At 34.1% G+C, this 25,212-nt stretch overlaps 1 protein-coding gene across 1 annotated transcript; it reads left to right on the forward strand.

The window, feature by feature from the left end:
* Nucleotides 1-6,635: 6,635 nt before the first annotated feature.
* Nucleotides 6,636-24,367, forward strand: LOC145686379 (uncharacterized). Its single transcript, XM_081759649.1, has 6 exons — nucleotides 6,636-6,848; nucleotides 11,721-11,923; nucleotides 14,390-14,638; nucleotides 16,726-16,912; nucleotides 19,556-19,728; nucleotides 22,265-24,367. Exons 1-6 carry the CDS (start codon nucleotides 6,659-6,661, stop codon nucleotides 22,460-22,462), a joined length of 1,200 nt encoding a protein of 399 aa, XP_081615775.1. The 5' UTR covers nucleotides 6,636-6,658; the 3' UTR covers nucleotides 22,463-24,367.
* The last annotated feature ends 845 nt before the right edge of the window (nucleotides 24,368-25,212 follow it).

Here is a 25,212-nt window from a genome sequence, read left to right on the forward strand (position 1 = left end):
CTATCGTGCACAAGTGAACTAAGTGTTGTATCAAAGTGCCAACGTAGAGTTTAAGTAACGTAATACGAACCGATGTTTTTTTCCTTTCTTTTCTTTTTTTTCTTTCTTTTTTTCTTTTTTTTGTTCATTCTTTTTCTAGTTTTTGATCACTGTATTCTTTACCGTATATTCTTTTTAGTTTTATGTTTGATATTAAAATCCATATGATCTGCAGTTTTCTTTGTTTCTTGGTTTACATGTGATCTGCTCAGAGCAGTAACTAGGAATTTCGGCGCCCGGGGCGAACTAGAATTCGGCGCCCCTACACTCATCTCATAAAGCTTTCCCTACCACCAGAATTAACTATTGCATCACATCGTATTATAACTTCCACTGCAGCAGACTTCCTTGCAGCTGTACAAGGGTGTGTTGTTCCATTCACGTTTACAGGCTTCTCAGATGCCAGTTATCATGCGAACCCGACGTAATGAAAAGCTTTTTGGGAAGTCCAAAATCACAGTAATCCATAAGACTAGCATATGGACTTCAACAGGAGGATCCTTGAATGAAATAGCATGACACCAGTTGTAGCTGCCAGGTGTCTGTACAAGGCCAGAGATGTTTTTGCCGCGTGACTTGAAAATTTGTCATTATATTGTTAGTGAACATGCCTTTGGAGTGTGAGATCGGGTTTGATTCACGGTGGGAGTTCATGTGGTTCGGATTCCACATTAAGCTGTAGGTTTCATATACCCTAAGTTTTATATGCCCTCTCTGCTGAAAGGAACACCAACAACAAATAATGTATGTCTGTACGTAGATCCAGTCTCGTCCAATCCCCTTTCGTGGCCTAGTAACGAAAGTGTTCATTTCCTATATACGTGATCCCTAATTCAATCCCCAATGATGTTTTGCTTTTGATACAAATCCTATTACTGCTCTAATCCAACTTTAAGCAGTATCTTCGTCTGCTATGGCCTCGGTACTGAAAACAGATATGAAATTGAAATCAACCATTTAATCTTGGCCCTATCATCACAATTGTTTTCAATATCGTCACGTATGTGATTCTAAACTTCTTAACCTATACAACATAACCTTTGAGATAAAACTAGGGTGACCATATGTTCAGTTTTGACCGGAACAGTCCCGTTTTAGAGACGTGTCCCGGCCGTCCCGTCAGTAGATGGAAAAAAGTAGTAATTGTCCCGTTTTATTGCAAGTGAAAGAAGTAAGTAAAAACCTAGTGCCTTAACTTTTTTTAAAGGTATTAATAATTAATAATAACAAAAAAGCAAGAACTGAACTGAAATTCACTACATTAAACTGATCTATAATTATAATTAGAGCTCGCAGTATTGCTCTAAAGCTAGCAGAAATTGTAGCAGTTACTTTGTTTGTTGAATGAGCTTCAACGTGTCTTTCCTTTTTAATAAATATTGAATTACTTGATCTATTGACTTGACTAAATCTATTCTCAAGAAGATAGGTTCTTCTGAGAAATACTTCTGGCATTCTTCAGTTCAAGAGTAAAGTCCTCTATCAAGGATTCGAGCTAGGGCAAAGGAACAAATGCAGGCAGCGTCATGTCCTGCTACATTGTAAGTTAAATGCTGTTTATATTTTATAGCTTATATATATTATGTTATATTACAACATAAATGCATTAGGTATTGCTAAAGTAAACAGGAACTAATTTACTCACTGACCTGTTTCCATTTCTCATGATTTTTAAAAAGCCGTCTCGTTTTCAGCTGAAAATTTTATGGTCACTCTAGATAAAACTCAATAAAGCAAACAGTATAAAGATATTAGACAACCACATGATTTTATTTGCTGACAACTCTGCATACAAAATATAGAAGACTGGCTGTGTGGAGTCTTGTTTTGTCTCCTCTAGATAAGGAAATAGATAGCAAAAGTTCAATCACTCCTCAGTTTTGGAATTATTTTTGGGGGATCAGCCGCATGCAGTTGGGAAACATTTCGGATACAAAAGAAAATACTATGAATAATATTCAGACTAAATAAAAGAACATCCTGTAAACAAATATTTAGATCACAAAAAATTTTAACCCTTCCAAGCCTATAAATTACATATATAAATCTATACACTTCGTGATACAAAACAAACAGATGTTTATACAAACAAGAGATATTAATACATACAACACGCGGTAATTAAACGACATTTACGCAGTACAACAAAATTACTCCAAATATAAAAAAAAATGTTTATTTAAATTGTACGAGACTTTATAATATGTTACCATCACATTATAAAGAGGTAAATTTTAATATTCAAAACAAAATTCGTACTCTGTTACTTTCTAAAGCATATTATTCAGTTCAGGAATTTGCAAATGATAATGGTGTATGAATATGATGTAATGATGTAACAAATTTAACATGTGATCTTTGTTTATAATTTTGTAGTACAAATGGTATAATAAGTTGTAACTACAATTTACATTTATATACATATGACAACTGTAGAACATAGGAGATACTCTCCATATTGTAAGTCAAAACAGGCAAAATAAATAAATAAATAAATAAATAAATAAATAAATAAATAAATATAACTCTGGGACCGAAAAATCTCTTCTAGAGTAAGGATGGCCAATTCTGGAATTTTTCCTAAGTCCGGAAATTTTCCGAAATCCGGAAAGTGGAATTTCCGATTCCGGAAAATTTTGGCCATCCCTATTCCAGAGCTATAGGTATGGTCTAGGTCGACTTGATAAAAGACAAGAAAAAGAAAAAAGGAAGTGTACGTCGGCTGTTGCTTGTGGCGATGCTACTACTGACTTCACATTAACACTTTCAATTCTCTTTTTTCTAACAACAAGCAATGGCTGTGTCTGTCTAACGCCCTTGAAGAAAGAATGCTTCTTGGTCCATTCATTGATAAGATTATTTCTTCACTTTAGAATTAATAGAACAAAGAAATACAGATACATACAAAATACACTCACGTTATAATTGAAAAGAATGGTTGCTCAGTGGTAGAGTATTTATTTCTAGGGTAAATGAGTTCTTTTTCAATATTAGGCTATGTGAGTTTGTAGCTATTACCTTGCCAATTTGTTTTCCTGGCGTTCTCCCACATTAATTCTATCGATTCTTCCATAATTACTCACTATTATTGTTGTTATTTATTGGATCCCTTAAGCCTACTGGAAATCACGAACAATTTCAATTTATTATGCGAGAAAACAGAATTACGAGTGTTTTTTTCTTGTACAACTTGAAACTAGACGATTCTGGACAAGGATGAACATTCTGCACAACAAAATATTAACAGTACACAGCTAGGAATACCGAACGAACTTATCATTCGCCGTTTGACAAATTTCATCCCGGTGACACAGCGTTGCAAAATGAAATTTGTGGGCACCGACCAATACCATATTTAGATGAGCTTCTCAGGAACACCCTCTGAAAAGTGTTGGTGCCGTTGCAGATTAGTTAGGCATACACCTTGCCACTGTCGTTTGGCAATCCATGCAAATGATAAGGTGAAACGTTGAGCTTGCGGATGATACATGAGTTGAAACCGGTCAACAGAATCGCCATGTGGAGGTGTGTAGTTATCTGAGTTTAAGGAGTGATCGGAAAAAGTTTCCTGCATCGGACTGTCACTTTTGAAGAAAAATGGACGTGTTACGACTACCGCAAACGGTGAGGACAGTAGCTGATCAAAATCCAGGACGGTTTCCGAAATCCTTAGATGATGTTGATCATCGAAAGATTTATATTCGGGCTGATTCATCATGTCTTTCTCTATCAAAGCAAAACATCTCTGCGGATCGTTACAGTGCTGAACACCACGAAATGCACAGCAACATTACCTGCACACATCCAGAAATTGTCAAAAGACGTGGTGTCATGCTGCATAATAGTACACGCGTAAATGTTGCTCAAAGAACATTGCAGACTCTCCATGAATTGCAGTATGAAAACTTTTCTCATCCATCGTATTCTCCTGATCTTTCTCTCACTTACTACCATCTCTTCCAGCATTTCGAGCACTTGTTGGGAGGAAAGAGCTTCCCTGATAATCGGACGGTGCAACATTCATTCTTCATTTTATAGAATCCAGACTTCTTTAGCCACGGAATCTCATCGTTTGGCTGAGTGATAGCAAAAATTGTGGTTGCAGACAAGGACACACACTTTTGCTATTGTAGTTTTTAATTAACCAAATATTGTAGTTTTCATTTCTTTGGACTTCGAAAATTACTTTTCCAAAGCTTTTATTATTGAAATAAATAGTGTAAACTTATGCGTAATATGTTTTACAATGGTCAATGAATATGACATACAAACGTTAAGGTGATTTATACACATATACTTCATCCTTAAAATTTATAAAATTAAAATTTCATATTTTTCACATTTTGTAACTCTTAATTTTCATATTTTCTTATTTTTTCTTCATATTTCGCCTCTCTCTAGTTGTAACTAATGAATAAATAAGTGTGGTTTAATGGAGATGTCAGAAGCTGGGCTATTTGTTCCTGTCACAAACAGTACTACTTCTCAAATAAGTTTTAACGAACAATAGGATTATAAGTATGTTCAGTAGAAAACAGAAGTAGTTACCAACCATCGTAAGAGACTACCAACTTAATCTCACTTTTAAAGGTAACCCACTTATCTAGTTTCTTCATTAACAAGTTTAAGAAAAGCCGATGTATCCCTATAGAAGTAATATTCAAAGAGAAGAGACCCAGTAATAGAAGTTTCTAGATTATTCAGGTACCACTTATCGAGATTTGACTGTATACTATTTTTCTGATAATTCCGATTCAATAAGTATTGTCCCCGGCATATTTAAAATACTTGAGCTGGGATGGCTGATGCAGGATATTGTAGCCTAATGTCTTAGATGCCTATATGATAAATTTCAGAACCATAGCTGTATATTAATATTCTTTTTTGTCGTTTCAGGTGTGGGAGGTGGCACCTAGCTTGAAAAATGGAGAAAACCGAACAACGAGCTGTCATCAAGTACCTCCAAAAAAAGAGGTTAAGCCTAAAGGAGATTCATGAGAACATGATCAGTGTGTTGGATGATGGGTCTCCTTCCTACCAGGTGGTAAAGAACTGGTGCCGTGACTTCCGTTGCGGCAGGGAAAGCTGTCTGCAGGCCCCTGGTGCTAGTCCTCCAACAACAGCATGCACCCTAGAAAACATTGATGTTGTGCATGATACGATTATAGCAGACAGACAAAGCACGGTGCAACAGTTAGCAGACATCATGCACATCTCTGTAGGCTTAGTGGAAACCATTGTGCATGAACACTTGGGATTCAGAAAGGTGTCAGCACGATGGGTACCCAAAATGTTATCTCGTGAAAATCAGAAAGAGTTCAATGTTCAAGGGCTGGTTTGGAGGTTATGGGGGCAGACCTGAAACAGTTCTGTGATAGATTTGTGGCAGTTGATGAGACGTGGCTCCACCACTATGATCCCGAGTTCTAACGACAGGGCATGCAGTGGCGGCACAGCAGCTCGCCTCCCCCACGCAAGTTCAAGGTGCAAGCATCAGTACGCAAGGTTATGGCCACAAGTTTTGGGATGCGAAGGGTGTGCTCCTTATTGACTACCTGAAGGTTGGACACACTATCACGGGGGCCTACTATGCAGCCCAAATTCCCAAGTTACGCGAAGCAATCAAGGAAAAACGGCGTGGGATGTTGCAGCGAACAGTGCTGTTCCACCAAGATATTGCTCCAGCCCACAAAAGCCATCGTACTGGTGCCGCAATTCATGCTGCTGGTTTTGATGTGTTGGAGCGTCCTCCCTACTCACCCGATATCGCCCCTAGTGACTTTCATTTGTTCCCAAAGTTGAAGGAGGACCTCAAGGGGTAAAAGTTTCACTGAAATGCAGGTGTTATTGAAGCTGTGGAAGGAATGGCTCACGGCTCAGCCAGAGATTTTATTTTAAGCTGACATAGTAGCTTCACAGCATAGGTTGAAGAAGTGCATTACTATGAAAAGAGACTTTTGGAAAAATAATACTCCTTATAGGTCAGGGACAATAATTATTGAACCACCCTCGTAGACTTGTTTGAATTTGGTAACATATACATACAGTGATGATTTCAGGTGGTGGCTTGAGAGGAATTCCCACCCTCCCAGGATCCTATCTACTATTGTTCTCAACATACATTCCAAGTACTTTCGTAGGCCTACATTTCAGTCCTAGTGTATTGAATTCCCCCTCTCTGTGAGAAATATTCTGAAATCATCATTGTATATTTAATTACATTTTTATATAGGCCTATGTCAAAGTAACTATTCAAGTGTGTCGATTGGTAAATTAAAATCGTGGTGTTGAGGCAACAATTTTGCTATTGACTGTACAATGCGAGTGCATGTCCTTCCACGAGTAGCGTAGCAAAAGAAAACAAGTGACAGTTACCTTATAAATAAATTCCTAAATATCTTCGTAATTCATATCCACTTATAATAAGACAAAGTACGTTGATCACAAGCGTTTCTTTTTAAAATAACTCTTCATCTGCCAGATAAAAATCAACAATTGATATGAGTACAAGTGTACTCGTTTATCAGGGTACGTTAAGTGCACAAGTATAAAAGGCTGTTAATGTTGGAGACAGGTAATCATATTTTGCCAGTGCATTGCAAATTAGTGAAGTGACAGAATGACCGTTTCCAGATCTAAAAATGTTGAGGAGGAGAAGAAGAAGACTCCTACGCGTTTCGATCCAATGGCAGTCACTTGGATGGAAAAGTATAGTACAACTTTGGAGCATATTTGGTCACATATACCTAGTTTCCTGGGAACTTTCATAGCTACTGTAGCAGTGTTTCTTTTAGGAGCTACCTTCCGAGGTATTAACATTGATGCAAGTCACTTTTTTTATAGTAAAATATTGTTAAGAAAAAACAATAGTATCATAGTAGAAGTCATTTTTAAATATTAGTGTTGTTTCTTCTATATTTAAGGATATAGGCAACTGTAGTTTACTACAACACTAGTATATTTTGTAAAACATGCCCCTGTTAATGGTGTTGCCACCTGAACTAGCTTTATTTATAGAAACGAATAGAACTGCACTTACACTTATCTAGCTTATTGATTCATATGGGAAATTCATTCTTCCATTTTCCTTAAAATGAGCTGGATGTTACTAGCTTTAAAAAAGGAATTCGTATTTATTTAAATTAAGGTTGATTTATGAATAAAGAAATTATATATCACGATTTAATTTGTGGCCCAATATAGTGATCGCTAACTCTCTCGCCTTTGGTGCGAGTGGTCCCGCATTCAATTCCCGGTGAGAACACTCGATTAACAAAGTATAAAAGCTTTTTCAGAACACATCTTGAGAAAGGCTTTCCTGGAATTTTCTCGTTCACACCAGGCAAATATCGAAATAGTACCTAACATAATGGTCCCAGGTTCCTTCCTTCCTTCTCTATTACTTTTTTCCTCTCCAATTCCCCGGACAGTGTGATCGTTGAGGAACAGTATCCTTCATACATGACAGGCTAACATAGCTGCCGAAAGCCCAGAAATATAATTAATCCCAATCTTAAAATTTAATTTTCATAGTATGAGAAACATTTAAATAGATTTGAAGAGGAAATCAGGAAATTCATATTGAAATTTCACTTCATTTCAAATACAGAAAAGTAATCTCTCACATGAATCAATGGGTTAAAAACAAGATGGCAAAGGTACTCCACATTCTTAACGTTTATATTAGGATATTACATATTTGGTCTAGCACAAATTTTGGTACTATTTTACTCTCAAATAGCATTTACAATGTCTGAAATCACTGATTCCATTCAAGAACTAGAAATTTTTCCTTCACTATCAGACAGCAATCACATTAACAGCCAATGTTTAACAACTATAGGAAGTTATGGTATGCATCCCCTTCCCTTCCTCTTCTTGATAAAATAGTATCTATATACAAATGACAGTTGAAACTCACAATGTTTCTCTCTTTAGTTGTAAGTTTAGAATCTATTACTTTGGGGATATCTCAAATGGATACCAGGAATTAATTGTCTAAACTTCCCTGCCAATATTGAAGATTTTTATCTCAATTTTCTCTCTATCTTTGCAACAAATTATCTTGCATTTTTTCTTCAAACGGAAACTTCATTCCTCAATTGGCAACACTTATCTCAAGTACACCACTCTAGTTACTAATCTTATTTGAGTTACTCTTTTTTTTTTTTAAAAAAAAAAAAGCAACTTTTATCTGTTTCTACTCGTATAGGCTTATAACTGTATATAACAAATTACCAACTTACAAACTATCTGGGGAATAAATACAAATAAACATATCTAGAATACTATCCTAATTGTGCTTAAACTTTCTGAGGAATAAATACAAATAAACATATCTAGAATACTATCCTAATTGTGCTTAAACTTTCTGAGGAATAAATACAAATAAACATATCTAGAATAGTATCCTAATTGTGCTTTCCATTAATTACAAATTCTCTAAATTACAAATACCTTTTTAATTTCATATTTGTAAGTGCTAAACATTAATTAACATCCATGCAATGTAGATGGTCAGAAAGATTAACGTATGGGTTTATCACTGCATTCTCTGGAGAATAATATTTTGTTTACATATTTCTTATAGGTTCCCATTACTACATCTTTTATCATCTGAAGAACTATATTTTGTTTACATATTAATTATAGGTTTCCGTTACGATACCTTTTACCAGAAACATTTCTGTAGCAATGAATTTTTAATATTCTTAAGTTTATTATTTTCCATTGATGTTCATTATTCAGATGTTTCACTGTATCATTTTCAATGAAAAATTATGTACCTCCAGAAACTCATTTCTTACATAGAGACATACAAGTTAAAGTTTTGTTACAGTTCCTGGATGTATTTCTTTATTTGTTTTTTTTTTTTCTTTTTCGAAATTATTTTACTTACCTGTCTTTGTAACGGTTCATGTGATATGTATTGAACTTTTATGAAGTATTTATAAATCAAAGTTACAATAAAAAAAGCATAATTAAACAAAAAATAAAGAATAATGTGGGTTGTTCTAATTATTAGACAACAAACAACAGTAGATACATGCTAATTAACAACATGTATTTTTACATATACAGTATACAAATAAATATCTGTTGTACGAAAATAAAAAAGAAAATACTTTCAATTATCATTGGTAAGAAACGTATTTTCTAACGTCATAAATTTTACTTTTTTTCTTGACTTTCTTCAAAACTACGCATAGCATTTGATTTTGTTCAGTTTGATGTTTCCTATCGATTTCCATATGCCTCATCTTTCGACAATATTACAGTTATACAAAAAAAATAAATAAATAAATAAAGTTTTAGAGCTAATCAAAATTTTGAGGTTACACTTCATTCATTATCTATATTGTGTACTATCATCTTGCTAATGTAATAATGAAAAACTTGATAAGGGTATACTTCTTTATCAGTTTCATCTTTAAAAAAAATAGTGTGGTTATCGTATAGTATCAACTTTTAGGTTTACAAAAACAATTCGTTTTTCTCCGTTTTACCGATTTACGCTCATTTATATCATTTTGTTCAGGTCAATAAGATTTATCACTTGGTATTTGTCTCACCTTTAGACATTTTTTTGTTAAATGCAAATAATATCTTAGAATTTTCTATTTTTATCAGTTACCTATAATGGGTATTTCTTATGTTATTATCCTATTTATTATCCTTATTTTTCTTAAATCAATATTTTAAATACTGAGTGAATGTAATTTCTAATCACATCACATATAATTACTCATAATGACAAATCTGCAGCCGAAAAATGTAAAAATCATTATCATTATCGAGTTATCTTAAATAAAGGCAAACAACCTTATCTTTTATCAATATTAATCTTTAATACTTCTGAATAATATTGTCCTTGATGCTACTGCAATTGTGATTCTCATTTATGTTATTTTTGCTAAGAGCAGACAACGTGATTTTTATGTAATACCTTCCACCTGCTATAACATGTGTGATTATTATTTCATCGAACATTGTTACACGTCAACCAAATATTAACAATAGAATAGTGATAGGCACTTAAATTCATTTTCCGGAATCGATTTCTTTCAATCCATTTCAAACAAGGATTCGTTCCTCTGGAGCGAATCCTTTGGTTCCAGTGAAATATAGGTACCATTCGGATTTATTTCGTTTTCCAATTTGATTCCTTCAAACAATGATTCGATCCTTCCTTTGAATTGAATCCTTTGATTCTGATGAGTTGATTAATTCCGAATTTCCATATGGTTATCCAATATGATTCCACTTTTCAGCCAAACTAATCAAACCACTCTTATCAAATTTAAAGTTATTGCAAACTAGTTTTGGGTGGGTGAGTAGGGAAGAATAAGTAGAAGCGTATAAGAAAGGATCGTCATATTTCAACATATCTGCATAAAGTTCAATTTCTTCCTATTCGAAGCTCTTGCCTGTTATACGTCATCAACCAAAACCACTGACTCAATCCATGAAATTAGCATTATATGGGGTATTATACTCTCTCTGCTACTGCCAAATATTGAGTAAAAATAGAAGTACGTAGCCTACTGTTTCTTTTTCTATCAGAGTTTCATGGAGAGCAAATTCTCCTAATTTTGTTTCCTTATAACAAATTTCATGGAGTATGCCCCCTGTCCCTCTTTCTGTATGTAAATAGATAAGTTTATTTCTTTGGTGGTTTTAATTCTAGGCCAGAGAGTTATGAATATTGCAAATTTGGTTCCAATCGTTCCGGTTCTTCTAGGCTAGACCCAAGAGCCGAAAACCTGATTTAAACCATTTTGGCACTAATTGTTAGGTCTGCGGAAGATGATGCCCAAATACAGATACGCCAAAATCTGACGCTCCTTTTTGTACACAAACAATACATTTTTGTGCACTAAATATTGAGACCATTTTGGCACCAATCGGCGTTAATGAGGGGAGGCTTGTGCCTAAACTAGATACCTTACTATCTCACACTTCCTGTTGTGCACTGATGAATCTTTTGAGTGATGAATCTTTTGAGTGCACATACCTGTACAAACGATGCAGTAATGATTGATATAATTTTGGCGCCAATCGACGGAGCTAGGGAAGCTGTCGTTTAGACAACCCCCAAATTAGTGTTTTAATACCTTAAAATTGCTTTGTACACAAACGTGCACAAATGCAGAAATGTTTGAGACTACTTTGGTAAAATTCAAGAGGGGAGCTTTCTAAACGCATGGTCAAATTTACATTTACGCTTGAAGACAAATTTTACAACATAAGTTATTTACTCGTGCAGTTCTATTTCGGACTATAGATAAGAATTCAGCAAATTTAGAAATTATGTTATTTTATAAATACAGATCTAACCATATAAATAAGGGGTATTCAGGTATTGATATTACTATATGGCACATCCACAAAACTACAAATCTGCAAAACTATTTCTATGGCACTCGCATTTAAAGATTATATATAAAGCACAAGGTATCTAAACTTCTTCTTAAATATAGTGTAATAAAAGCCTTTCTAAACAACCACACCTCTCTTTCATCCTGTCTTCATCGGTAAACACCAATCCTTGGTCATCTTTCATTTGTCTAACATGAGTAATATCCTTTCTGTCTTTCAGTAAAATAGACTATAATCATTCAGAAATAAATTGAAGAGTATTATTAATATTGGAACTTATTAATTAATTCCTTTCTTTTTAGGAGAGTGGTTGTTGATATTGGTACATGCCATAAAACACGTTAAACATGGACAAAATATAAGTAATCATGAAATTTCTGTTCAAAGTTCCAATGAAAGCTCTGAGTGGTTAGAATACCTCCATTTGCAAGGATTTGGCTACTATTGGTTATTTGCAACGACTGTTTCTTATACTTTGTATCTAGGCGTCGGAGGATTCTTACATGTAAGTTTATTTTTTAGAAGTTTTTTTTTCTTTTCAGGACAAAGGAGTATTTTGATTATTCCTGATTAGTCATCGATTGCAATATAATAAGATAATGACTCAAAATATATAAGTAGTGTATGAAATTAACTAAATTCCTTTCACATATATTTAATTATAAAGTTACAAAAAAATAACTACAAACCACAGGAATATATTTATATAGCTTTAATTATATGTAGTCGATGAGAACTAACTCTTTCACATATATTTAAATATAAAGTTACAAAAAGTTGTCATAAAACAAGAATAATGTTTGATTCCCAATTATGAAGGAAAGGTATAACTCTATTAAAGTTATTTATATAAAAACCTGTATAAAGCTATTTATATTTTTAGCTATATATTTATAAAGCTTTAGTAGGACGTAGAATGTCATATCTTTCCTTTGTAATTGTAAATCAAATATTATTCCCGGATTTTATTATTAGTTTTGCATAATTTTACAGTTAAATGTATGGGAAGAGAATTAGTTAATTCTATCCTATATATAAATCGTACTTTTAGAAATGCTATGCAAGCTATTTATAGCACTCTATATCATTTTAATTACATAATTTTACAACTTATTACCTAACACCAGTATATTCAAATATTCGTCCATGTACTATTAAAAATTATGAGGTGTAAGTATGCTTTTCTGTGATAATTTTTATTGTGAGGTGAAAGCTTGTATTTCAATCTTCTTTTCTACATAGTTTCCACCAATATTAATTCACTTATCGTATTATTCAACAAGCTTTTGAATACCATCCTCATACAAGTCTTCCGCCTGTTTTGACAACCACTGTTACACAGCCGTTTTGATGTCATCATCGTCGTCTTGGCACTGACCACTAAGATGCTTCTTCAAATGCAGGAACAAGTGGTAGTCACTGGGTGATGTGGGTCGAGACTGTGCGGAGAGTGATCAAGTTGTTCTTAGCCAAATAATGCGATGAGATTTTGAGTTGCCTCGTGTAGACGGGCATCGTCATGAAGCAAAATGAGTCCCTTACTCAGTCCCGTCATGCCACGCCTTTCGTTTTGGATTGCACAGGGCAGTTTTTGAAAGATCTTACAGTACGTCGTAGAATTTACTGTGTCACCACAAGCAACACCCCCTTCCTGACCCAAAACACAGTATACATAATTTTCTGAGCTGAAATTGTTTGGTTAAACTTCACTTTCTTGGGTGATGTGCCGTCATTTCATGGAGTGTTGCTTCTTTTTCGGTGTAACGTGAGCCGCCCATGTTTCGTCCCTGTGATAATTTTGCTACAAAATAAATAAATAAATAAATAAATAAATAAATAAAATTAAATTAAAAAATCGTTATCTTCGTCACTATAACGCTCACAGAAAGTCAACGCACTAACCAAACGTTTGGTTTTATTCACCTCAGTCCAGGGACGAATCCAGGGGGGGGGCGATCGTCCCGATCACCCCCCCAGAAGAAAAATTTTCTTATTATATATATATATATATATATATATATATATATATATATATATATATATATATATATATATATATATAAAACTCATCCCAAAGTTTGGAGCCCTTAAAAGTAACAGTATGACAACCCACCGCCCCCTTCCCCAGAAGTCGGCCCTGGATCAGCCCCTGCCTCAGTCAACATTTTCGGTACCCAATGTGAGCACAACTTTCGATAATTTAAGCGTTGAGTCACAATTTCATAGAGAATACTTCTTGAAACTTGAGTAAAGTTATCAGATAGCAACGAAATCGTGAATCATCTGTTCTCTTCACTTGTTCGTCAATTTTCTGTATGAAGTCTTCATTAATGACAGAATATCTCCCAATTCATTCCTCATCATGAATATTCGTGCGGCCATCTTTAAAAGCTTTAACCCATTTCCGTACCATACCATTGATCATAATGTTTCCCCATACACTTCACTAACCTGGTGATGAATTTCAGCCACTTTCACGTCTTCAGCACTACGAAAACGATTCACAGGCGGTGGGATTCTCAATCTGCGTTTTAGCGTTTCAGCTACTCACAAACAAATGTAACCATGGTCGAATGTTTCCCCGTAATGGTGTCTGTGGATGGCCAACAGATGTAGGTGCAGAGCGCTCATGCGCGGGATGCCGACCACAAAGCTGCAGAGGCCGTGTTTCAAAATGGACTTAAAAACCATGTCTCATATGTAAGATTTCCTCAGTTTGCTTCCATTAACTTTGGTTCAAATCCAGAAAATAAATGCTTAAAAATGAGTAACTGTTTTTTTTTATTTTTTATTTTTTTCCCTAACAAGAAAGTTTTTTAACACTTTTCTTACTAGTATATGACCTGCTGCGAAGACATTGACATTCCTCCCCTTATTATGACTTTATCTCTAACAATATGTTGTTTTCATTACGACAAACATATTTTGATCTGAGAGTCTTTATCAATTATTTTCATTCTCTTTCTTTTAGTGGTACTTTTACGTTCATTTACGGGACCAAGCAGATAAATGGAAATGTCAACCAAAGAAATGGCTTTCTCCAGAACTCGAAAGACACGAAATCTTGGTCGGTTCTTTCAGTTTATTGATCGGCTGCACCATGACAGCTGTGCTCGCCTGCTATCATGTAAATGGAGGATGGTCTATGGTTTACTACCAGTTTGATGAGTACGGATGGGTTTGGTGGTTCCTTCAGTGGCCAGTCATATTTTTGTTAGAGGTAAATCTCTAATTAATAAGTCTAAGGAATTTGCTGTTTAGGTGAAAGTATTTCTTTAAGAAATTAATATTCTTTCATATCCACTATAAACATATTCTCTACTTAAATGAATAGGATTAATATTTCCTAGAATTAGGTTTAAAGAAACTACAACCCGATCTAACTTAGCTCGTGGATGGCCTTGTAACCTCAGTGAAGGAAAACACACTCAACTCTTCATATGTACTACCTTGGAAATGAAATTCCTAACCTGGCGTCTAAGGCTAGTGTGACAAGGATCATTAAGTTTGGTAACATTTTTATGAGTGAAAACTGACACATTGTACCGTTAGATTGGTTAGTATTAAGAAATAGATATAGTATATTTAAACAGAAATAATTTGTCACTTATATGATGAAAAAAGCATAACTGATAAATAGTTTTGTCGTCCTTAATTTGATTTCTTCCAAAAAGAATCAATATCTGGACAGTATGTATCGTATGTGATCGATGAAAGTAATCTGATCCTGACTAAAATTGTGATGGTGATAGAACGTGACAAGCTTAGTAGAATACACATGAAGTATTTTGGTGTGCAGGTCTTCAAACTCTGAGTTATTGACAATCAAACCTAGGATTCGACTCAGTGAAACTTATTATAGGTGGTATGCTATCGACAATACTAACTTAATTTTGACTAAATTTGGTATGGTAGTAGACCCCATACAGTTTAGTACATTCATGAAATATTATGATACACACTGTTCATTCTCGAGTTATTGACCTTAAATTTGGGTTTGGACTTAGTGAAATGAAGAAATTTCCCTAAATCACGATCGATAAAACCAATCCGATCTTGACTAAACTTTGTATAGTGACAAAGATTGACGAACTTTGTATACATTCGAGCATAATATGAAATATTGTGGTGTAGAGATCTTTAGTTTCCAAGTTATTGATCATCGGTGAAATCAAGAAATTTCACTACAAGCGATCAAAGAAACTCATCCGATGTTGACCAAATTTAGCATAGTGATAATCCTTCATGAGCTGACTACGCGTATAAAGTATCATGTTGTGAAGATTTTTTATCCTCGAGCTATTTTCCGTCGAAGTTGGTGGTTTGAACTTGCTTGAATCCAAACCCAAGTTTGATAACAAATAACTTTAGAACCTGTCCACCACGGTATTTGTCACGTATATTAAGATCTACCGTTAGGTCTACCAACATTTCAAATTTGGTCAGTGGAGATCTTTAGTTTCCAAGTTATTGGTCATCAAATTTCGGGTTTGAACTTAACAAAACTGTTACGGGAAATAAGTGTCATGTGTATCTATAATAAAAAATTGCTAACAATCAATGAAGGACAATATTTTCCGCTATATAGAAATTTACTAGTAAAGAAAACATTAAAGAAATCCTGCCCCGAAGAACCAATAGTTCCCATTGATGGATTCTTTTAATTTCAGAAAGTAGTTAAAAGAGAGGGGTTAATTAACTCATCACATAATGGATTATCATCTACGGTGTTTGAGTTAAATTCTGAAGTTTGGTCCTTGTGTTCCTTCTTTAAGTTATCTTTACTGTTTTAGTAAATTACGAAAGAAAAATGAAATGTGAATGCAGGAAATAAGCTTGTTGTCAATACCGTAGCTGAACTGTCCTATTGATTCAGTATTTTACTTGGTTATTACTTCTATGAATGATCATTGGCGATTGGTAAAAATCAGATGGTGTCTGTAATCAGATGGTGTTCAGGACTGTTCACCCAGTATTGTAATTACAAAGACTAGGCCTAATCTAAAAAGGAAAAGAAGCGGCGAATTCCAGCCAAGGAAACCAGCAAGACTGGAGATTGAACTTTCCATATTGGCTGGTGGCTGGCTTCTTACCTAACTTCCCATTTCAAATACTCGGCTGGTCGAATTAAGGTTAAACTCTTCCGAGTTTTGTGCCAGACAATTTAGTTTTGAACAAAATAACCCCTTTTTTTCTCCATTCAGTCCTATTTTCTACTTAATACCTGCTATATTACTGTATGTATGTTATGTGGATATATGCAAGTAGTATTTTAAAATATATCTTATACATTTTCTCCTTTTATAGGACTACATAACTTACCTTATACACCGTATGTATCACACGCCTTTCCTGTATAAACATTTCCATAAACTCCACCATAAATACAAACAACCAACAGCTTTTTCAGTGACAGCTATTCATCCATTTGAATTCATCCACCTTCAAGTAAACGTCTTCATTATACCAATGTTTATCATCCCAATGCACTGGGGTAAGTACATCGTATTTTATTATCTTACGCTATTTTCTTCAAGTTGCTTGTGTATTTTTAATTGTTCGTTATTTATAAAACTAAAATATTATGTCTACGATTAACATGTCAAGAAAGAAAATAGAAGGTCCAGCTAAAACCACTTTCAACGAATCAATGGAAGCAGGTGTATCATGGAAAGTTGACACTTTATAGCAATTATTCTATTTTCCTTGCGTAAAGGCAAATATTTAATATATAAAATGATAAACAGAGTGATAAAATAAAAAATACGAGGTGATACCTCAAATACATGTCGTTTACATATAACTTCGGTCGTGTTCAATATTTGGGGCAGATATTTCCGTCACTTTTAACCGTAATCTCCGTTTACCTTTACACACCGTCGCAATCTATATATTCATCTTTCAAAAGCACCCGTGATGTCATTTTGAGATGTCAGATTAAGGCTTCCGTGTCAGGTATATAGTACTTCCGTGGGAATTTCCGGATGAAAAATGCCTGCCCCACAAGGAATTCTTGAGCTCAGGAAATAACTAAAAGGCACTAGGAGCAAGATATGGGGACTAAGGCGGGTGTGAGAGAAATGTGAGGTTCGAAACATCAGTTTTTGAAGGATCTAGTGGGAAAGCTACAATTATTCGGGAATTGAATAGAAATAAGTATGGTTTCTATCTAAATATCCAGTAAGAATCGTGTTATAGAATTTCAACTGATTTTTGCAGAGTAAGTTGAGTAACTCACAGAGATACTTTTGATACCTGGATTTTATCTTCTAAAATAAGGTACAATACGATTCGCAAACATAGATATTTGCTTGAACTTGCACCAGTTCTTGTGTAATTTATCAAATTGTTCTAGCTCAATACAGGCGTAAAAGTGGATCTGAAAATCTAGGGGAACTCATGACATCACACTATTCCCGTGCCTATCTTTGCCAATTGTAATTTTTTCGAAAGTGGGGGCACGACATACCCCGCGTTCCCCTTCACTTTTACCCCTGGCTCAATATCATATTCAAGATATCATATTCACAATATTTACCTCCGAAATTAGTTTGGCCTAGAACAACAAACGACATCGTACAAAATATTAAAAATCCGAAATAAGAATTTATGTTGAGCCACACTAAATTTAACCTCGAATAAAAAGCCGTTTAATATATGTATATGTACAAAAGATTGTGTACTTCTTCATTAACCAGCTCACCAGTATCAGATAACAACAATTGATCCTCAGTAATAACTGTCCACTCAACATTAATAGGAAGTACCGGAATGGATTTTAAGAATTCTGCTTGTTTTCCAATTTATTCTCTTTTATACAGTATAATCTCCTTCAGAGAACCTCGTACATAAAATCTTAATAGATTAAGGCATTATTCTCAGTTAAGTATTTAATTTATGTGTGAAGAAAGAATTGAATTTTTCCTGGTAATGTGATTTTAGTAAGTGTTATTGGGTTATCAGCCAGGTGAAGATATAACATCTGATGTTTTGAATGCAGACAAACATCTTGATGTTGAATGCAATGCTGGCATTCGAAACGTCGGATGTCAACGTTTTCACCTGGCTGATAGCCCGAGAACTATTAGTTAAATATATGTTATCACTGTACTATGGGCGTAAGTCACATTTAGCATCTCCACCATGTCAACCTGGGTTGTTACCCTTTTAAAATTTACTTTGGAATGTAGCATTTTAACTAATAGAGCACTTTGAGTAGCCGCAGATTGGTAGCATTAGCTCAAGGTACATTTCACATGACCTATATTGCTAATGTAAAAATGCACGAATTTGAAATGTGCTATGAGGTAGGGGATTTTTACTACTGTTTTGAGCCGGCAAAACAGAACCGTGTATGTGAATGAGAAACACAATTTAAAGTAATAGTTAAGATGTATTTTTTAGGCTAAAAGAGAAGCGGTTAACTGGATTATACCTAATATAGATGTTGACGACAACTAAAATCAATAAGTTCACCGTTGAGTGCAGCTATTTTTTATGTATACACACAATCAGTTTGTTTGAAGAACTTTATAACCGCTTGATTCTAAATTATAATGATCGGCTGTGACTAAGATTCACAGTGTACTAACTATCGTTGATAATTGATGTTTTTGTTGTTCCTTTAAATTTGACTCCAATTATGATTCTAATTGTGACTGACTGTGACAAAATAAACTGAAGTATTTATACAATAAAGATGCTTGCACTGTAGTTCGTGGCTCCCAAAATTCGGGTCGAAATTATTGCACGTGTATTATTATTACAGATTTTTTTTGAAGGAATTTGTCAACCAATTTCTTTTAAAGATGAGCGTCATGTCAGCACTCTGAATTTTACAAACTTACATAACGCTGTCCGATGCAATGTGTTTGTGTTAATAGAACATAAAATTACAAAAATGCTTAAATTTACAGAAAACCATTTAAACAATTTACATTTACAGACTACGTTTTTATGAAACTGAAATACTAAAACCAAACCAAAACATTGATATTCTTCCAAAACTGAAAGTTAACATACACAATATTTCCAATATTATTATTTTCATATATTAAATTATTAAGACTCCTTGACAATATGTATCCATAAATTTTACTGTGATAATACTCTAAATATCCACATATTTCGTTTCCAGTTCCTGCATGTGCGATTCCTTTGTATGTGTATTATCATGGCATAATTGACCACTCCGGCATCAACTTTAAGGCGCAATGGTGGCAACCATGGCAGCCAGACGCCATTTTCCACGATAATCATCATCAATACTTCCACGTTAATTTTGGATTCAATACAGAAATATGGGACAAGGTAAGAACGGAACTTTCCTGCTTTTCTTATTATCTTTCAATCACACTGATACTAAAATTCACTTAGTGTCAACTAGGGTTGCACACGAGACAAGATAATTTTATGACGAGATTTGAGACGAGGCAGTTCTTCCATAGAAATGTTTATTTTTTGAGACGAGACACGACACATTTTCGAGATAAAACCGCCATAACTCTTGTTTCGTGTGCATTCCTAGTGCAAATCATTTCGTTAAGCTTAACATAAAATAAAATATGTATAGTATTATCGAAGTCTGTTGCAGAGATCCACATTCTACCACAAACTTATAATACTTTGTAGTACAACCTTAATAGCAAACACCTATTATAAGAAAATATGCTACTCTTAACCAATGTGCTCAGCGATAGGACGCTTACCTCTGGTGGTTCCCAGGTTCGATCTACAGAAAAGTGAGTTTGTGGTGGCCAACACCGTTTCCGTGGGTTTCCTCGGGGTAGTCTTTCCACTTTCTCATTCCACCAATTATTGCATTATCATTCACTTGCCTTAATCCCTTAGCCTAAAGAGCATGAACATGGGACGTTAAACTGAAATATTTCATTTAATTTCATTTAACCAATGTATGATGCTGTCCGTCACCTTGCCGTTAAGCTATTCGAAAATGAAATCACTTTCTGATAACTGTAGGTTAATGGAAGTAAATAATTATGGAATAATTGCTTGTAAAATGTCATTTTCTAGCATCTATGCTATATGAGATATTGAACTACGGAATCGACTCTGGGTCTCCGAAAACCAAAGACAATTATGTAACAAAGGATCTACTTTGCGGAATAATTCAAATGGAAATTTGTGGAGCACTTGAGACAACAAAGTTTATATGATGTACTGTAATAAGCTCTAATAACCCTGTGCACCTCTACCTGGCCATCTCTTCTACAGACTTATCGAGTTTTGAACTTCAAGCATAAATCAGTTAACTTCTTGTTTTTCTTTTTCGTGTGAGCTTGAAGTACGAAGCTCAATCATAAATTTTGCAACATTTCCACAGACGCTGCATGTATACGCCGTGATCCACCGTGAATACTAGGTCGAATAACCCAAGAGGTAGTGTGTCAAGCCGACTAATTAATATGGAGTCCGTCATTACCTTCAATTATATTTAGTGACAGTGACGATGAGTGCTCAACAGCGTCTGATATGTGAACTGTTACTGTATAAGTTGGAGCTCGGGCACAACCTACAGCAGGAATTCGAAACATTTGTCATATGAAAATATGAAAGGGGAGGGTGCAGTGAACCACAGTACAGTAACTCGTTTGTTATAGAAAGTTCGTGCAGATTATAAAACTTTCAAAGAACAACCAAGATCTGGCCGCCCCAGGGTAATAGATTCTGATGTCATAAGCCATTGAGGAAAATCCATCCAATAGCACACGACGATTGTCAAACTACCTTGGCATATCCCAGTTCACTATAACACATCACCATCACGAGCTCGAGAAAACCATTAGAAGCTACCGCACTAAGCCATGTGAGTTGACCCCATATCAGGGACAAAGGTGAGTGAATGTGTGAAGACGATTGCTACAAAATTTGCGCAGTGTGGATATCATGAAACGAATTGTTACATCCAACGAAAAGCAAGTGGTTTCCCGAAAACCGAATGTGCAAAAACAGTATTTGAGCAAAGGTCAGCTTCTAGAACCGGTCGTCAAACAGAGCCATTTTTAGTATAAAGCCATGTTCTATGTATGATGAAACAACGATGGGGTAATTCACTTTCAATTCGTTACCATCAATGCTGACATTTATTCCGAACAATTGGAGCAAATGTATACTACAGAAAAAATTCCTGTATAAGTGAACCAAAAACGCGCCCTGATAACGGAAAGCTACACGCGGCTCGGAAAACTTGATGACATCGAACCCAGCACATAGTCCTGAGTATGGATTACTGCGGAATCCCTTTGGATTACTACCTGTTTCGGGTTATAGAGTACTTTCTGAAATCATGATGCTTCACCAACCAGCAGAAGGTTGAAATACCAGTGACTGACTTCTTTATCTCTAAGGGCAAGACGTGTTATTGGCGTTGAATCGAGGAACCAGCAGTAAGGTGGCTGCAGACAGTCGACACGGGGAGCTATACTTTTAATGTTAACCTGCTTTTATTATACTGTATTGAATAAAGTAGACTATATTATGTACAGAATTTGCAAGAGTTATGACTCATCCTTGTATTACGTAACGATGTATACTCAGATAAACGGTCATACACTTGACGATTTTATTTTGCTGCATTGTCTGCAAAAAGTGTTTTGTTGCTTATAGTTAATTAGTTAAGATAAAAGGATCACAGCTTTCTTTGTGATCCTTGTAAATGACGGATATTACAACTTCAAGTCTTTGGTAAATTCTCATACACCGTAGCAGCACACTTAAAGAAGCATGTTTGCACAGTGTTTCTTATTAGATAGCACAATTGTTTTAGTGGGAGTTTAAAGAAATCAATATAAAAAATCGTAAACTCTTGTCTTTTTTTCCTTAACAGATCCATAAAACATACAGACGCAAGGATAGAGTATATAATGAAGACATCTACTACGGCCGTGGTTTACCAATTAATGCAGTATCAGAAGAAGACTTCAGAAAAGATTTGGAGGAAAGAGAATCGGAAAATCCATTAGCATATAAATCTGGAAAACTTGAGTATGCTCTTAATACTGATGACATTAGGAAGGTCAGATGACTACCTCAGACTGTGTAACTTGTGAGATTAATCGTTATATGTGGGTTTTATATTGCTCATTTGTGTTTAAATACTGACTAGTAAAAGCATGTTCATGATTTACTCTTGAAAATGCTTATAAAAATGAAGAGATGTGCGTGGTTAAACCTACATTTTTGTAAGGTTTTAGATCAATTCAGTTCAGTCCAATTCTAGGAAAGTCACAAGAATAAACAGTGATAGAAATAAGTAGACTCTTATAATGGAGCTACATAATTATTTATAACTAACTTTTGAAAGTAAATGAATTGCATCAAGTAATAATGCACAGAATGAGTTATACAGGAACTGATGTACAGGATTTTACCCTTCCAAAATTAGATTACTAAAAACGCTTAAGCGTAAACAATGTTTAGTTGTAGAAAACCATTAGGGAGAAAAAATTATCTATTTTGGATATTAGATTTTTTGTATAATACATGGTATCTAACACCTAGTAGTATATGTTGATGATTCATCTTAAACACAGCAGAATCAAGGTATGAGGATTTTCTCTGCTGTTTGTTTTGGCATTCAAATGCAAATGCAAGTAATGAGAAGATAGCTTTTTTGAATCAAGGGTTGTTTGATTAATTAATTACATTGATTTATTCATGCATTTATGAAGCAGGATGTGTCATTTAACCTGAGCTACTACTCATGACTTGATCCGAGGTCAGCAGAATGCACGAAAAAGTAAGGACGTTAAAAGTTGTCTATGAAGTGGCATTAAAGCAAAATTTATTTTGTTTCTAAGTAGTAAATGCCAATATTATTGGTTTTGTTTTAATCATAAAATCACGTAATTTTTCACGTGTTTTCTTCAAATAAAGATATGTTCTAAAAATAACTCATCGCAGGATTAGTTAAGATCAATTTTTAGTAATAAAGTATGAATACTTAGTCGTAAATTCTCAATTGTGATATAGAAAACCTAAATAAAGATGTTAGATGTAAGAAATGTAAGTGATTTCTTGAATATCAAACTTTCCTGAATATAGTTCTTCGGTAAAAAATACTGACCCTCAGATAAACTCGTCTATACCTTTCTAAGTAACTGATTCGTCTCATATTACCTAGTTACTGAAAAGAGAAGTTAAACTGCATTAGATAAAACAAATTAGATGAAGTTAATAATTTGTTACTATTAATGCTGCCGTCTTAACTTGACGGATGAACATAGATGAAAGGTACAACGTTAAAAGCAATATTAAAACCTAATCAGACTATCATATGTACACAAATTATAATGTTCTAACATTTATCGTTAAACCATAAAGTTTACTTTAAGTTGCATTGCCAGTTCTTTCATGTAGGATATGAATAATAATAAAAGTGTTTGATAATTAATACGTCTAAATTATAGACTTTCTTCTATGTAAATTTCGTTTGGTTCATGTTTGTCAAAATGCGAAGAACCAAATATATTACTGGAGTTTATTTATATATGATTAGTTTCAACAACTGTGAGAAAGGGTCATGCAGATGCTTTATGAATATATACTGTACTTATTAGAGAATCTCAAAACTTGAGAAATGGATTTGTGAATAATATTTGCTTATCTACTGTATTAACGTAAACTTACTGCATTGTAAATAAATATTAGTTTCATCACATAATCATTTATTACACTGATTTACACTTAATCAAGATGAGTTTTAATTAAACTAAAGATATTTGAATCAAGTGTTTGTTTGTAATCATTTTTAATTGTAATCATTGTCATAAAAACAAGTTATGTAACAAAGAAGTAAAACTGTATTTTTCACACATTTTCTTCAAATAAAAATTGTTCTGAAATAACTCATTGAATAACTACTTAACATATTTTTAAGTAATAAAATATGTATATTTAGTCCTAAATCCCAAATTATATTACGTACGAAAACAAAGTTTTTTAAGAAAAAATAATAATAATAATAATAAATAGAGAATTTTTGCGGATGTTGTTAATACCTATGTAGGTATTAGAATTGTGTTTTCTCGTTGTCCATTCTCTCTATTGCACAATGGGTTCTATTTGCTAATGGAACAAACCGTGATACAAAAGAAAAATTATATGTATTTGTATATCTAACTTACGATGATTATTTATTAGAACACAATGTAACCAAACCAGTATACGTTATTAAATGCTAATGGTAAAATCACAAATCTATCCAAAAATGCAAATTTAGATGCTAGTCTATGTAGATATGATAGCTGAATTACTTCTATAATAAGTTGTAAATTATTATTAAACCTTATGTGACATTAAACATACATTAAAACAAAATTTGCATAAATTATTTACCATCATGATTAATATCGTATTATACGACATTGACGTATAATCGTATAGGCAACCGGTTCCATGGACAGTGATCTAAGGCAAGATCAGCAATCGCAAGACCTGTCTGTCACTTGCCTGCATCAAGCATAGGTGTTATTTATTTATCCTATTATCAATTGTTTCACTAAAATCATTTATATACTATCGTTTCCTTTAGTCCGAAAGGTAAACCATGGGACGTAAAATTCAAAAATATAATATAAAAATAATAGTAATAAACGAAATGTTGCTATAAAATTTCCAATACGTATGCTATAAAATTTCTAATAATCACACCAGATATTTTTCAGTCCTCTCCGCCGATCTAGGAACTAGCGTGCGCGCCTGTGGTGCATGAAGTCCCGGATTCGATTCTGGGTGGCGAAGCATTGTAATTTGAACGCATTACTATTTAAATTT

Source organism: Thermobia domestica, chromosome 5, assembly GCF_964235325.1.
Source record: "Thermobia domestica chromosome 5, izTheDome1.hap1.1, whole genome shotgun sequence".
Classification (NCBI taxonomy): domain Eukaryota; kingdom Metazoa; phylum Arthropoda; class Insecta; order Zygentoma; family Lepismatidae; genus Thermobia; species Thermobia domestica.

Coding starts and splice junctions, on each gene's coding strand:
- LOC145686379 (XM_081759649.1), top strand. CDS start 6,659: ATGACCGTTTCCAGATCTAAAAATGTTGAGGAGGAGAAGAAGAAGACT. Junction 11,924..14,389: donor GCGTCGGAGGATTCTTACAT/GTAAGTTTATTT, acceptor TCTTTCTTTTAG/TGGTACTTTTACGTTCATTT. Junction 19,729..22,264: donor ATACAGAAATATGGGACAAG/GTAAGAACGGAA, acceptor TTTCCTTAACAG/ATCCATAAAACATACAGACG.